Source organism: Elgaria multicarinata, chromosome 11 (genome assembly GCF_023053635.1).
Source record: "Elgaria multicarinata webbii isolate HBS135686 ecotype San Diego chromosome 11, rElgMul1.1.pri, whole genome shotgun sequence".
NCBI lineage: Eukaryota > Metazoa > Chordata > Lepidosauria > Squamata > Anguidae > Elgaria > Elgaria multicarinata.
The window spans coordinates 47,863,418-47,877,897 of record NC_086181.1 but is presented as its reverse complement, the minus strand read 5'-3'; the positions used below and the strand labels follow the sequence as shown (position 1 = coordinate 47,877,897).

The 14,480-nt window shown below is 56.9% G+C and overlaps 1 protein-coding gene across 1 annotated transcript in view; it reads left to right on the top strand.

Annotated features, from left to right (window-relative positions):
* The window catches only part of CAMTA2 (calmodulin binding transcription activator 2), a 41,786-nt gene that overhangs the window by 10,896 nt on the left and 16,410 nt on the right, over nucleotides 1–14,480 (top strand). Inside the window, 8 exon segments of the mRNA XM_063137531.1 lie at nucleotides 313–448; nucleotides 659–730; nucleotides 4,638–4,791; nucleotides 5,542–5,682; nucleotides 8,705–8,955; nucleotides 8,957–9,865; nucleotides 10,170–10,296; nucleotides 10,454–10,588. Of these exon segments, the coding sequence (XP_062993601.1) occupies nucleotides 313–448; nucleotides 659–730; nucleotides 4,638–4,791; nucleotides 5,542–5,682; nucleotides 8,705–8,955; nucleotides 8,957–9,865; nucleotides 10,170–10,296; nucleotides 10,454–10,588 (1,925 nt within the window).

Genomic DNA, 14,480 nt, shown 5'->3' with positions numbered 1-14,480 from the left:
CTGAAAACATCTTTATTCCAAGAAGCCTTTCTTTAACATGCAGCCTTGGATTTCTGTTTTTGCTTCTTTTAAATTTTGTTTTAACTGTTTTATTCTGTTTTTATTTTCATTTTACCTTGTACACCGCTCTGGAATTTTTCAATGGGGAGCAGTATATAAATATTCTAAATAAATAAATAAATGAACGGCCCCCGTGGCCGCTGTGGAAGGGCCGATGTCCTGCAGTTGCGGAGGAATGATTTGGCCGCTGCCACCCCCCTCCCTGCCCTCCCTTGCGCCCTGCGCCCTGACTGCACCTTCTGCTTCTGGCAGACCTCAGAACGGCTCCATCATTCTGTACAACCGCAAGAAGGTGAAGTACCGGAAGGACGGCTATTGTTGGAAGAAGCGGAAGGACGGCAAGACCACCCGCGAGGACCACATGAAGCTGAAAGTGAAAGGTGTAGAGGTAGGGGGTGCGGGGGAGGGGAGAGCAAGGTGGGGGAAGGGCAGGGGGCCGAGGCACCGGCGGGGGAGGCAGGCTGGTGCCCCCCCCCCGGCTCTTGAAGGGAGGCCTGGCGCCAGGGCTGGGCATTGCGGTTTGGTGGGGGGGGGAAGGGGGGGGCATGCTGCCCCTGCCCAGACAACCCCAACCTGGGCCTGTCTCCTCCCCCTGCAGTGTCTCTATGGCTGCTACGTCCACTCGTCCATCGTCCCCACATTCCACCGCCGCTGCTATTGGCTGCTGCAGGTATGTCTCATGAAGCTGGGGGCCCCTCATGGACCAGGCGTGGGTCGTGAAGCTGCAGGGAGGAGGCTTCTCCCACCGTCCTCCTCGGGCAACAGGGCAGAGGGAAAGGGGCCGCGTCCCAGGGAGAGCGGAGCCGGAGGGAGTGGAGCGGCGGCACAGGCACAAAGACGCCAGGAGAGCCCCGAGGCTGGATCAGACCAGCAGCCCTCCTAGCCCAGCGTTCCGCTCACACCGGGGCCGACCAGAGGCTTGCGAGAAACCCACAAGCAGGACACTGAACGCAACGGCACCCCCCCGCCCATGTTCCCCAGAAACTGGCGCCTCTGAGACTGGAGGGGGCACGCAAGCACCCGGACCGGCAGTCATGGATGGCTTTCGCCTCCACGTGTGCGTCTAAGGCCGCAGCTGGACCGAAGGTTTATCCCAGGATTGTCCTGGGGTCAAACCTGTTCCTCTAAGTGCCACACAGGGCGTCCAGCGCTCAGGCAGGGGCGAACCCGGGCTGATCCTGGGATAAACCTTAGATCTAGCTACAGCCTAAGCCTCTTTTAAAGCCATCCCAATGGGTGGCCGTCACTACATCTTGCGGAAGTGAATTCTAGAATTTAACTCTGCGCCACGTGAAGAAATGCTTCTTTTTCTCTGCCCTGAGTCTCCCACCAATCAGCTTCCCATTGGGTTTTCTAGTATAGTGAGAGAGGGAGAAAAATGTTTCCATATCTACTTTCTCCACACCATGCGTACATTGTGTACACCTCTATCACGTCTCCCCTCACTCGCCATTTTTCTAAGGCCTCATCTACACCAAGCAGGATATTCCACTATGAAAGCGGTATATCAAAGGCAGGCGCCACACGACGGCTTTATGGCGGTATTGAAGCGCACTGACAACTGTTGGGGCCCATGGACACATGTACCATAGACCACTTTCATACTGCTTTCACAGTGTTATACCCTGCTTGGTGTGGATGTGTCATGAGCACTTCAGTACCACTATAAAGCAGTCGTGTGGCTCCTGCCTTTTATATACTGCTTAGGGCGACCCTATGGAAAGGAGGACCGGGCTCCTGTATCTTTAACAGTTGCATAGAAAAGGGAATTTCAGCAAGTGTCATTTGTATATATGCAGAACCTGGTGGAATTTCCTCTTCATCACCACAGTTAAAACTGCAGGAGCTATACTAGAGTGACCAAATACAAAAGAGGGCAGGGCACCTGCAGCTTTAACTGTTGTGATGAAGAGGGAATTTCACCAGGTTCTCCATATGCTCCCACACTAGAGGCCTTCAAGAGGCAGCTGGACAAGCATCTGTCAGGGATGCTTTAGGGTGGATTCCTGCATTGAGCAGGGGGTTGGACTGGATGGCCTTGTAGGCCCTTTCCAACTCTGCTATTCTATGATTCTATATACAAATGACCCCTGCTGAAATTCCCTTTTCAATGCAACTGTTAAAGACACAGGAGCCCTGTCCTCCTTTTCATAGGGTCACACTAATACTGCTTTCATAGAGCTCATCTACACCAAGCAGGATATTCCACTATGAAAGCAGTATATAAAAGGCAGGAGCCACACGAGTGCTTTGTAGCTGTGCTGAAGTGCTCTGACAACGGTTGGGGCCCATGGACACATGTACCATCTACCGCTCTCATACCACTCTATCCTGCTTGGTGTGGCTCCTGCCTTTTATATACCACTTTCATAGTGCAATATCCTGCTTGGGGTAGATCAGGCCCAAGATAAACACTCCCTAACCTTCCCTCATAGGTGAGTTCCTGCAGCCCATTCCAGGCAGAAGAATCATCAGGGTAGAGTGAACCTCCTTCCTACCTTCCTACCTTCCTTCCTTCCTTTCAAATATCATATCCTTCAGTACTCTGTATTTCAGGAAGGCTTATGCAGTTCCGGTAAAACATCAGCACCATCATTTAAAAAGCAATAACCAAAAGCAATAACTTGCCATTGTAAACTGCCTGGAAATCTAAGAGGATGAAAAGCAGAATTACACGTATGCCGAATAAATAAATAGATGGCACAGTAGCATAAAAACATCAGGAGTTTAAAAACATGTTAGAGCAGAACGACAATGGAAGCAGTGACCTAGGGAGGTTGTGGGCTCTCCCACACTCGAGGCCTTCAAGAGGCAGCTGGACAACCCTCTGTCAGGGATGCTTTAGGGTGGATTCCTGCATTGAGCAGGGGGTTGGACTCGATGGCCTTGCAGGCCCCTTCCAACTCTGCGATTCTATGATTTTATGAGCAATTTTAATTTTTTTTTTTTTTATAATTTACTTTTTTTATTAAGAATAATCGTTATTACATAGGCAGGCATTCAAGAAGAGCCAGCAATAAGGGAAATGTATTGGTAAGTGGTTCCATTACTGGACTTTTCTTACCATTTAGAGGTTTCTCCTAATGTCCAGCCAAAATCTACCCCCCTCCTTGTACCTGAAGCCCAATAGACCCAGTCCTGTCCTCTGGGATGGCAGCAGAGAACCAGACAGACCCCCAGAAAGCCCTGAAAAGTGCTCTCATGTCTTTCTCAGTCTTCTCTAGGGTGAAAACAATTCCTCCAACCTTTCCTCTGCGGAATTGTTCTCCATCCTCTCATCCCACGGTCATTCTCTGCAGCTGTTCCAATTTGTGTGTCCTTCTTATAGCGCAGTCTCCAGAAATGGACATAGTCCTTCTGATGAGTGTGGAATGAAGTGGAAATATTACTCCTTGTGACTTGAAGCCGTAGTTCTATTAATGCAGTCTAAAATCGCAGTAGCCTTTTTTGCAGCTGCATCACGTTGCTGACTGGTGTTTAGCTTGCGATCAACTGCAATCCCAAGATCTTCTTGCATATGTATTAGTGCTAAGCCAGGTCTCCCCGCTGCCACAATTTATACTTCACTGATTCACAGGCCCCTCATGATAAACCCCAGGGCTGAGCTCCTCACTCATTTTGAATGCCGGGACTGAGAGCCAGTGTGGTGCAGTGTCGGACTGGGAGTCGGGAGATCCGGGTTCTAGTCCCCTCTCGACCATGGAAACCCACTGGGTGACTTTGGGCCAGTCACAGGCTCTCAGCCCAGCCTACCTCACAGGGTTGTTGTTGTGAGGATAAAATAGAGAGGAGGAGGATTATGGACGCTGCCTTGGGTTCCTTGGAGGAAATAAGGCAGGATATAAATGGTTTAATTTGTTTTTAACTGCATATTTATTGTTTCGTACTGTATGCTTTTATCTGTATGCCACCCTGAGATCTTAATGATATAGGGCGGGATACAAATGTTTTAAATAAACAAATAAGTACAATAATAAATAAATAAGTCCTGGCCCATGTGAATTGATAAGGAGGAAGTAAGAAAGGAAGTAGGTGGGTGTCCGTAGAATGTCTCCCCTGTAAGGAATTGCCATCAGGCCTAGGGTGGCCCTATGAAAAGGAGGACAGGGCTCCTGTATCTTTAACAGTTGCATAGAAAAGGGAATTTCAGCAGGTGTCATTTGTAGGCATGAAACACCTGGTGGAATTCCCTCTTCGTCACAACAGTTAAAGGTGCAGAAGCTATACTGCAGCTATACTGTGACCAAGATTTAAAAGAGGGCAGGGCTCCTGCAGCTTTAACTGTTGTGATGAAGAGGGAATTTCACCAGGTTCCCCATATATACAAACGACACCTGCTGAAATTCCCTTTTCTATGCAACTGTTAAAGAGACAGGAGCCCTGTCCTCCTTTCCATAGGGTCACCCTAATCAGGCCTACACCACAAGGGTTATGTGGGGAGGCAGGGAGGGGGGCTGCAAGCTCAGGGTTCCACCGCCCTAGTAACTCCCTGTTTAGAAATGCAGGTCTGGCCACGAGAGGACCTTCCCGGTGCCGTTCCCCCAGCCCAACCGCCACCCTTTCCTCCGTCTCCCCAGAATCCAGACATCGTGTTGGTGCACTACTTGAACGTCCCGGCCATCGAGGACTGCGGGAAGATCTGCGGCCCCGTCTTGTGCGCCATCAACAGCGACCGCAGGGAGTGGTTGAAGTGGTCGAAGGAAGAGCTGGTGGGCCAGTTGAAGCCAATGTGTAAGGAGGGGCGCCAGGGGAGGCGGGTGCCTTGCAGCGGCCCGTTAGGGGGGCGGGACCTGAGGGAGAGGGCTGTGCCCCGGGAGCAGAAGGGAAACGCCCCTCCTACCCATCGCCACAGGGTGTTTCCAGGACCGCTACCACGAGTGGCTTTCTGAAAGGGTTGGGTAAATTTGTGGCACGAGCAAAGTGACGTGATCAATTCATGGCGGCTCCGCCTGCCCAGCCGTAATAGCCAGGAAAGCCAGCTGTAGCTTCCACCTCGGCAGATGCTAGGGGCAAGGCTGACGTGGAGGCCGGCGTGGTGCCCCGGCCCGTGCGTTTCTCGTGGAGGCCCTGACTGGTGAATGTTTGAGGAGAAGGCCGGGCTGGAGAGAGCAGTCTGAGCGGGCCGGGGTGGCGGGTGGCGGGTGGCGTTCTGCTTCTGTAGTAGAACTCTGGTCGTATTTGAGAGGTGGTAGATGCCCCCTATCCCAGCTACTCCTCTGCCTTTCTTCTGGGTGCATCTACATGACATACTTGAACCAGTTTCAAGCCGATTTCCCTGGGGAGGCTTCTCCAAAAGAACCCTGGAACTGTGGTTTTGTAGAGGAAAGGAGAGCTCTCCTCCTCCTCCTCCTCCTCCTCCTCCTCCTGGGTGTGCAAATGTGCTTGTGGAGGGCGAAAGGAAGGTGTGGCATTTTACCCAGGCTTGAAACCAGTTTACGTTTGCAGTGTGGACACGTGCCAGCTTTCCTCTCTGTCCTACAGTTCACGGGAAAAAGTGGACGTGCAGCAACGGGAACAGCACTGCGGAGTTCTCCATCGAACAGCTGGTGCAGCAGATCTTGGAGAGCCACCAGGCCAAGCCCCCGCCCCGGACACATGCCTGCCTCTGCAGCAGCGGCCTGGGTTAGTCCCCACGGGCCCCCCCTTGCCTTCTGGGGTGGCTCCGTCCCTCCTCCTCCTCCTCCTCCTCCTCCGCTAGGGACTCCCAGAATGCCTACGCCTGTTTGCCCAGTGGTAGCAACAGCCGGTCAGTTATTTATCTCTGAGTTTATTATTACGTTCCTGTCCTGCCCCTTTTCCCTCTTTCAAGGAGTCCAAGGAGGCTCACCTGGTCCTCCTCCTCCTCCTCTTATTTTATGTATGTATGTATTTAATTATTTATTTATTACACTTATATACCGCCCCCATAGCCAGAGCTCTCTGGGCAGTTTACAGACATTCTAAAATTGAGATAAAAACGAGTATACAAAATTTAAAATTCTAAAACACAGAACATAACACACATAAAGCATTGAAAACCGTTAAAAAACTAAACATGTGGGTGATTGAGATGTGCCACCATATGCCTGGGCAAAGAGGAAAGTCTTAACCTGGCGCCGGAAAGATAGCAGCGTTGGCGCCAGGCGAGCCTCGTCAGGGAGATCGTTCCAGAGTCTGGGGGCCACCACCGAAAAGGCCCCGTCCCTCATTGCCACACTCCGAGCCTCTTTCGGAGTAGGCACCCGGAGGAGGACCTTAGATGTTGAACGTAGTGACCTCTCCATTTTATCCTCACAACAACAACCCTGTGAGGCAGGTTAGGCTGAGATTCAGTGAGTGGCCCAAAGTCACCCCAGTGAGCTTCATGGCTGAGTGTTTTTAAGCAGGGCATGTATAACGGTAATAGCTCAGAAGAATAAGGAGAGACATGATAGTCAAAATACGGAATTGGTCTCCGCAATTCCACCAATTGGCCACTGATTTGGACAATTGTTGGAGGTGAAGGCTATTAGTCCATGGCTACAAGTCCTGATGGCTATATGCTACCTCCATTATTAGAGGCAGGAAGCCCATGTGCACCAGTTGCTGGGGAACATGGGTGGGAGGGTGCTGTTGCACTGGTTGGCTACTGTGTGAACAGAATGCTGGACGCAGCTTTTCTGATGTTCACACAGACAAACATGCTTAAACTTTACACGTCACAGAAGAGCTCCCATTATCCAAAAGGAGGTGGATTTAAAAATAAAAAAGTTGGTGGGAATTGTTGCCTGATTTAAAAACCTTTAAAAAGTTTAAAAGATTTTAAAAGTTTAGTCCTTAGTGTATTCGCTGGAACAAAATATAGTCCAGATGTTAATGTTTGTCTCAGTTTTCACCGAGGAAAACCCCTCTGCAGTCAATAGAATTACAGAATCATAGAATAGCAGAGTTGGAAGGGGCCTACAAGGCCATCGAGTCCAACCCCCTGCTCAATGCAGGAATCCACCCTAAAGCATCCCTGACAGAGGGTTGTCCAGCTGCCTCTTGAAGGCCTCTAGTGTGGGAGAGCCCACAACCTCCCTAGGGAACTGGTTCCATTGTCGTACTGCTCTAACAGTCAGGAAGTTTTTCCTGATCATAGAATCATAGAATAGCAGAGTTGGAAGGGGCCTACAAGGCCATCGAGTCCAACCCCCTGCTCAGTGCAGGACTCCACCCTAAAGCATCCCTGACAGATGGTTGTCCAGCTGCCTCTTGAAGGCCTCCAGTGTGGGAGAGTGTTGGATTTTTCCTCATGGCCCGGTGGGACGTTTTCCCATGCCAGCAAACAAGTGAGAGCTGTGCAAGAACCCCAGAACCGATCAATCACGTTATTTGATTCGATAAAGCTTCCAACCCAAGACCGGGACTGAGTTTGGCCTGTCGCCCTCACCCATGCGTAGACACGAGTCCGCACGAGCAGCCTTCCCCAACCTGGTGCCCTCCAGATGTGCCGGACTACAACTGGCTGGGGAATACTGGGAGTTGTAGTCCCAACATATCTGGAGGGCGCCAGGTTGGGGAGGGCCGCTTTACTTCACTTGGGGCCGGGGGATGCGAGGGTGATGGGCTGCCCTCCAGTGGTGAAATGCCGAACTACCGCGGCACTGCAATAACTGTTCCGTTGGAAAAGCGCCATCCGCTGAAATCCCAGTTCCCTCGGCCCTCCGTGATTTAGGAATGCTTCTCCCTCTCCTGGCTGGCAGGTGCCTCATTATCAGTGCCTCAGACTGGGGTGGGGGGTGGGGAGGCTGCCCCCTTCCTTGCTGACCTTGCGTTTTAATTGCATTCATTCATTGCATCCCGTGTTTGTCCCGTCCCTCGCCTGGACCAGCCCTGTGAGGTGTCTTGCCATGAAAACAGGATGCAAAAGCCGCACCACAACCGACCGGTCAGCGGCCTGGTTGGTTGACTGCTGCTTGCGACCCTCCAGATAGTTTGGCCTGCAGTGGCCATCCCCCCTGCCCAGCACAGGCAACGGGCGAGGGCACCCGTGGGCCAACACAGGTTGGCGCCGAAGGATTCATTCTGAACTGAAGTCGCCCACCGCTGCTTTCAGGGCCCCCCGTTCGCTTTCCTGGCTCCGCCTCCTCCTGCGCCCGCCTCCACGCCGTCTGCCAAGCGGCTCCCTTTTCCAGGGCAGCGGAGTGCCTCCCCCTCCCCCTCCTCCCCCCCTCCCGCGTCCCTAGCACTGCCCTCTCGGCCTCTCGGGGGCCTCGAAAACACCCCCGTGGGGCCAAATGCTCTCCAGTAATACACATGAATATAAATCTGTTCAAAGTCTCCGTCTGAGCAAAAGCCGACTTTCTGTGTGCCCCCAGCGGCCCCTGAGCCCCTGTTCTGTGGGCAGGATGTCCTCAGTAGCGTCTCCCGGGAGGCCTGGGAAGGACCCACCATCCGGAAACCCCGGGGAGCGATGGCTGCCAGTCAGCGTAGGCAACACTGAGCCCCTTTGGCTCCACATGCCCCCAGGGCCCTGTTGGTCAGCAGGCACGTCTGGACGCTCGAAGGCAGCAGGCGGGCGGGCGGGCAGGCCGCTCTCCCCGGGGAGGGTGGGGAGGAGGCTGGGAGAAGACCCGGCCGCCGTTCTCCCCGCAGGGCCTCCTTCCCGCCTTCTTTGCTCACTTCTCCGTTCTCGTCCCTGCAGGGAGCCCCGGTCACGTCCCGCACAAATGCAGCAGCACGAAGCACCGGATCATCTCCCCGAAGGTGGAAGCCCGCCCTGGCCCCTACCCCGCCCTGACAGAAGTCCAGAACATCTCCAGCGGCCCCGAGGCAAAAGCCGAGCCGGAACCGGCCAAGAGCAAGGACCTGAAGGCGGCGCAGGCAGCCTCCCCCGGCGGGGGGCGGCGACACCCCCGACTCCACGCAGCCCTCGCCTGGCCCGGCCCAGACCAAGGGGTTCCCCAAGCAGGGGCTGCCCGCTGTCACCCTCTCGGTAGGCCTCCCAGGGAGCGCCATTCTGCTCATGACGGGGCTCAGCGGTGCTGAAAAGCCGCTGGCGCTGACCCCCAGCCAGCACCTGGTATCGGGGGACGGCGGGGGGGTGCCCGCCGCCCCCCTCAGCTTGGCCCTTTTGCCGGGGCCGGGCCTGGTCCTGTCCCAGAACCTGGAGTCCACCATGGAGACCAGCGAGGCGGGCCCGGCGGCCTTTGACCCGGACTGTTTCCTGAACAGCCCCACGCAAGGCCAGACCTACGGCGGGGGGGCGGGCCTTCAAGCCAAGCCTCAGCCCCAGGAGAGCGCTGCCCCCCCGGCCTACTCTCTGTACATGCCCGCCAACCGCTTCTTCATCCAAGACGACGGGGCCGGGCAGGTGCCCACGCCAGCCGTGCCACCCTCCGCTGCGGGAACGGAGGAGGCGGAGGAAGCCAAGAACGCTCCCGAGACACCCATGGAGACTGCGGGGGAAGGCGGCTCGCCGGCCAAGGGGGCTCCCAACGGGGACCGCAGGGGGCCGACTGGAGGGCCGGCGGAAATTTCGGCCACGGAGCTCCAGGAGGAGCTGTACTCCATGATCCAGACGGCGGCGGCGGCGGCAGCAGCGGCAGGAGGCTCGTTCGGCCTCTCGTTCGACAGCCACTTCCCCGACCTCATTAGCGAGCTCATGACTGACGAGGCCGGGAGCGGCAGCGCGGGCAGCAGCACCGAGGGCACCAGCGCCGGCTCCGAGAGCCCCGGGCCGGCCCTGCCCGAGTCGCTGGCAGAGCCCTGCTACGCGGTCGAAGGTGGCCCGCCGGGGGGCTCACTGCCCCAGCAGCCCCTGGTGCCAATCACGGACTTCTCACCTGAATGGTCCTACCCTGAGGTGGGTGCGCGGAGGAGGGGAGCCAGAGGCAGGACTCCGGGGTCCTCTGGCTGGGCGCAGAAGCCCCTCGGGTGGGAGTGGGGCAGGGGCAGCGGGGAGGAGGATCTGGTGGCCAGGACCCCCTGCGCCCCCCAGGCGTTGGCCAGGGCCCGCAGGGCGGAGCTCAGGCGAAGGGGCGGGCCACTGCCTGGCTCGTGCTGTGGCAGGACGGCCCCGGGCGCCTCCGAGATGGCGGGCGAGCGAGCGAGCAGGCGGGCCTTCTCCTGTTGACCCTCCCTTCTCTCCATCCCACCTGCGGGGTCAGGGCGGGGTCAAGGTGCTGATCACCGGCCCCTGGATGGAGGAGACCGAGCCGTACAGCTGCCTCTTCGATCAGATCTCCGTCCCTGCTTCACTGATCCAGTCTGGGGTGCTGCGCTGCTACTGCCCAGGTAGGGGACCTGGAGCGGTGCTGGGGGTGGGGGTGGCGAGGCCCAGGGCCCCTTCCCCCCCCCACGTGATGGGAGGGACATCCCTGGTCTGGGCTGTCTGGCTGATGCCGGGGATGCGGGTCCCACCTCCGGTGCCTTCCTGTCTCCCCCCTCGCAGCCCACGAGGCCGGCCTGGTGCCCTTGCAGGTGGCCCACGACTCCCGCTTGGTCTCCATGTCGGTTCTGTTTGAGTACCGGGCCCGGAACTTCATGGCGCTGCCCAGCACCCAACTGGACTGGCTCTCTTTGGACGGTGAGTGGGGGCTTTGCCGGGGGTCAGGGGCGAGAGGGGCGCTCCTGAATGTCTGCAGAGGGCGGTGCTGGCGCTCAGCCCTCCTGGAATGAGGCAGGGGGCGCGTGTCTGTTGCTCTTGTGGAGCGGGGCCTCCGAAGGTAGGGCCGAGGAGCAGCGGAGTGAGCAGGCTGGGATGGAGCCGAGGATTCCTCCAAGGGGGCAGCAGGGGGAGTGGGCTGGGTGCCCCCTGGCTTACCAAAGGGGAAGGCTTCAACTGACAGGATGAGGCCAGACGGGCAGGCAAGGTGCCGCCCATGATTTCTGCAGGAGACAAGCGGCCCCATGACTCGGTGCCCCGACTTCTCTCTTTGGGACGGAACCCAGGAGTCCTGGAAGCCGTCCCTCTGCCGAGCCCAGGGCACCCAAACCCCGCCCTGGGAGAACCCTGGGGTGCTGCTGGGGGTGTGTGTGTGGCAGTGGCGGTGCCTGGCCCGGAGGGGGGCATTGTTTGTGGCTTTCCTGTTGGAAAAAGCCGTGCCGTGCCCTTCAAGTCTCGCCCGGGGCCGGCTGCAGGGTGTCGCCTTACGGGGAGGGGGATATTCCTGGCGTGCTGGATCCTGTGCAATGGAAACTGGACGGCTGAGAGGAGGAGGAGGAGGAGAGGGAGAAGGAGGGGGGGTCGGGAGGAGTTTCCATGACGGGGCAGAACGGGCCAAGAATAACAGGCAGCAGGCTTGGCTCCGGGCCCGCGGCTCCCCTCGTAGAGGACCCAGGAGTTCTGGCTGGCTCCCCTGCGCGGCAACGGCCTCCTCTCCTGGGAGGCGCAGGAGCCCTGCCGGCTGCTCCCAACACGGATCCGACCCAGCTCCTAAGTATCCTGGCTTCCCCCCTCTGCCCCCCCCGCTTTAATCAGCTGACACCACAACCAGCGTGACCGTGATTTGTCCCTGTGTATTCACACATGCACATACAGAGAGAGAGAGAGAGAGAGAAATATCTTCCAGGCAGACTCCCCAATGGGGCCCCCCAAGGGTCTGTTTCCTTTGCTGGGGGGTGGGCAACACTTGGCTCCTAGGTTGATGCTGAGGAGTAAAATAACTGCGGAAACTCTCCCCCCGCTCCGCAAAACAAGGCATTCCGTCCATGAAACCCGACGCCATCCCATCGCCTCTGAAATGTGCTCACGTCACCACTGCCCCCAGAGAGGCGTGCTCATTGTCACACAATGTGGGGGCAGCTCATGTGATTCCTCGTGGCCCAGGGAGGGAGGGAGGGAGGGACGGATGGACAGACAGACAGAGGGACGCCTGCCCGCCCGCCCGCCTGCCTGTTCCCAACCCAAGGGCTGAAACCGTCACACAAGGGGCTTCGTCCCAAGTATTGAGCATGATTTTGCACATGGCTGGAAATACCTCGCCTAGGCAGAGGCGGCCTTGCGAGGTCTGTAGCGCACCCCCAGGCTTAGGCGTGCGCAGCGCCTTTTATTAAGGCTGTGCACCCTGGGGATTTTTAAAAAGTTGTTTTGAAGGCAGACATTTATTGATACTCTGTCATACAGGACAGTATTTTTAATTCATTTATTTCTTAAGCACTGTAAACACTGATGCCCCTCTCCACACTCACCTTGCCTGACCACAAGAGGGCAGTTGCAAGTGAGGGGGGGAATGTGGAAATGCTCCTCAAGGCCCAGCATAGAATCATAGAATCATAGAATAGCAGAGTTTGAAGGGGCCTACAAGGCCATCCAGTCCAACCCCCTGCTCAATGCAGGAATCCACCCTAAAGCATCCCTGACAGATGCTTGTCCAGCTGCCCCTTGAAGGCCTCTAGTGTGGGAGAGCCCACAACCTCCCTAGGTAACTGATTCCACCGTCGCACTGCTCTAACAGTCAGGAAGTTTTTCCTAATGTCCAGCTGGAATCTGGCTTCCTGTAACTTGAGCCCGTTATTCCGTGTCCTGCACTCTGGGAGGATGATGATGATGATGATGATGATGATGATGATGATGATGATGATGATTATTTATTTATATAGCACCATCAATGTACATGGTGCTGTACAGAGTAAAACATCTGGGAGGATCTGGGAGGCGGGGCTTCGTGGTGACATGGGCTGGAGGAGGGGCTTATGGGGGGCAGCTGGAGGACCGTTCCCACTGCATCTGGCTCCCCCTCTGGATCCCTACTCAATGCCCCCCTCAATTCAACGCTTATGGCTTGAGACATTAGGGTGTGCCTCAGCACACCCGGCACACCCCTTGCGCACGCCTGTGCCACCAGGAGCATGCCTTGAGCCTGACTGAAAATGAATAGACTCACTCTGAGCACAAGAAGGTGTGTGCGTGTGCTCAGACAAAAGATTGGCTGCCCTCCATTGGACACCTCCTGAGGAGACTCATAAGGACCTCAGAAGAGCCGGGTTGGATCAGAGCGGCGGTCCCTCTGTCCCCGCAGCGGCCCACCGGCAGGACTTGAGTGCCAGAGGCCCCTCCTGCTCCGGCAACCCACCAAGCGCCCTCTCGTGGCCAAAGAACTGCGCCATCCTGTGCGCAATGCTCTTCGGCGACACTCCGAGAAGCCGCCCTGCCCCGCCCTGGCCTTCCTGTCCATTGGCTCAGCCTTGCAGCAGGCGACACACTCCGGTACAAGCAGATTTGGGGGCCCAGCACCTGCATGCGCTGCCTCAAAGCCCCCCTTCCCCGGCCTGCTGCCCTCCAGATGTGCTGGACTGCAGCTTCCATCATTCCCAGCCGTGCTGGCTGGGGATTACGGCAGTGGAACCCCACCACATCTGGAGGGCATCAGGCTGGGGAAGGGGGGCTCAGAGGTGGGCTCATTGCTGGCTTCCCGTTCAGAGCGTCCAAAGCCCCTACCATCTCCAGGAGGTGTGAGAGATCCCTCTCTCCATTGGAGCCCCTGGAGGCCGTTGCTGCTGCCAGTCAGAGCGGACGGGACTGGCCAGCGGCAGCTGCCTTCGGGGTTCCTCCTGCTCATAGCTTGCCCAGGGCTGCGAGGGATGGGGCGCTGTCTCCGTGCAGTGGGCCAGCTGTTGCACAAAGCCCTCGAAGGTCGGGGGCTCCCTCGGGGGCCTCTCCTCCAGATCAAACTCTCCCCTGCAGCACCCAATTCCAGCATTCCTTTAGCTGGATGAATTCCTGGAGGAGGAAGAAGAGGAGGAGGAGGAGGAGGAGGAGGAGGAGGAGGAGAAAAGGGCTCCCAGGTGCTGCCCGCCCTGATGGCTCTGTGCCACCCCTGGGATCAGAGGCAGTAAGGCTGTATGCACCAAACTCCCTGACTGTTAGAGCAGTACGACAATGGAACCAGTTACGTAGGGAGGTGGTGGGCTCTCCCACCCTAGAGGCCTTCAAGAGGCAGCTGGACAGCCCTCTGTCAGGGATGCTTTAGGGTGGATTCCTGCATGGAGCAGGGGGTTGGACTGGATGGCCTTGTAGGCCCCTCCCAACTCTGCTGTTCTATGATTCTTCTAACATGGGCAGGAGGGTGCTGTCGCGCACAAGTCCTGCTTGTGGGTCCCTGGCCGACAGCTGCTGTGGGAACAGAAGTGCTGGACTGGAGGGACCCAGGTCTGCTCCAGCCTCAGGGCTCTTGACGCTGATCTCCTGCCTTACCTGCTAAAAAGCCATCGAGGCAGTTCTCTGAGGACTTCTACAGTCCTCCGTGGCTGATAATTATCTGCCATAAACACAAACGTTACCGGCGGGAGAGAAGCCGAACTCCGGCCAGCCGATCGAGATCCGGATGAGGAATTGCAGCGCGCTCCGTGGGTGTTGCAGGAGGGTCCCCTGGCCTGCGAGCATCCCAGAGGGCTTGCTGAAGTCATGGCACGAGTGGCCCCGCTTCCAAGGCCGTTTGATTTTAAAGGGGCCCAGGGAGGCCATCCAGTCCACTCCT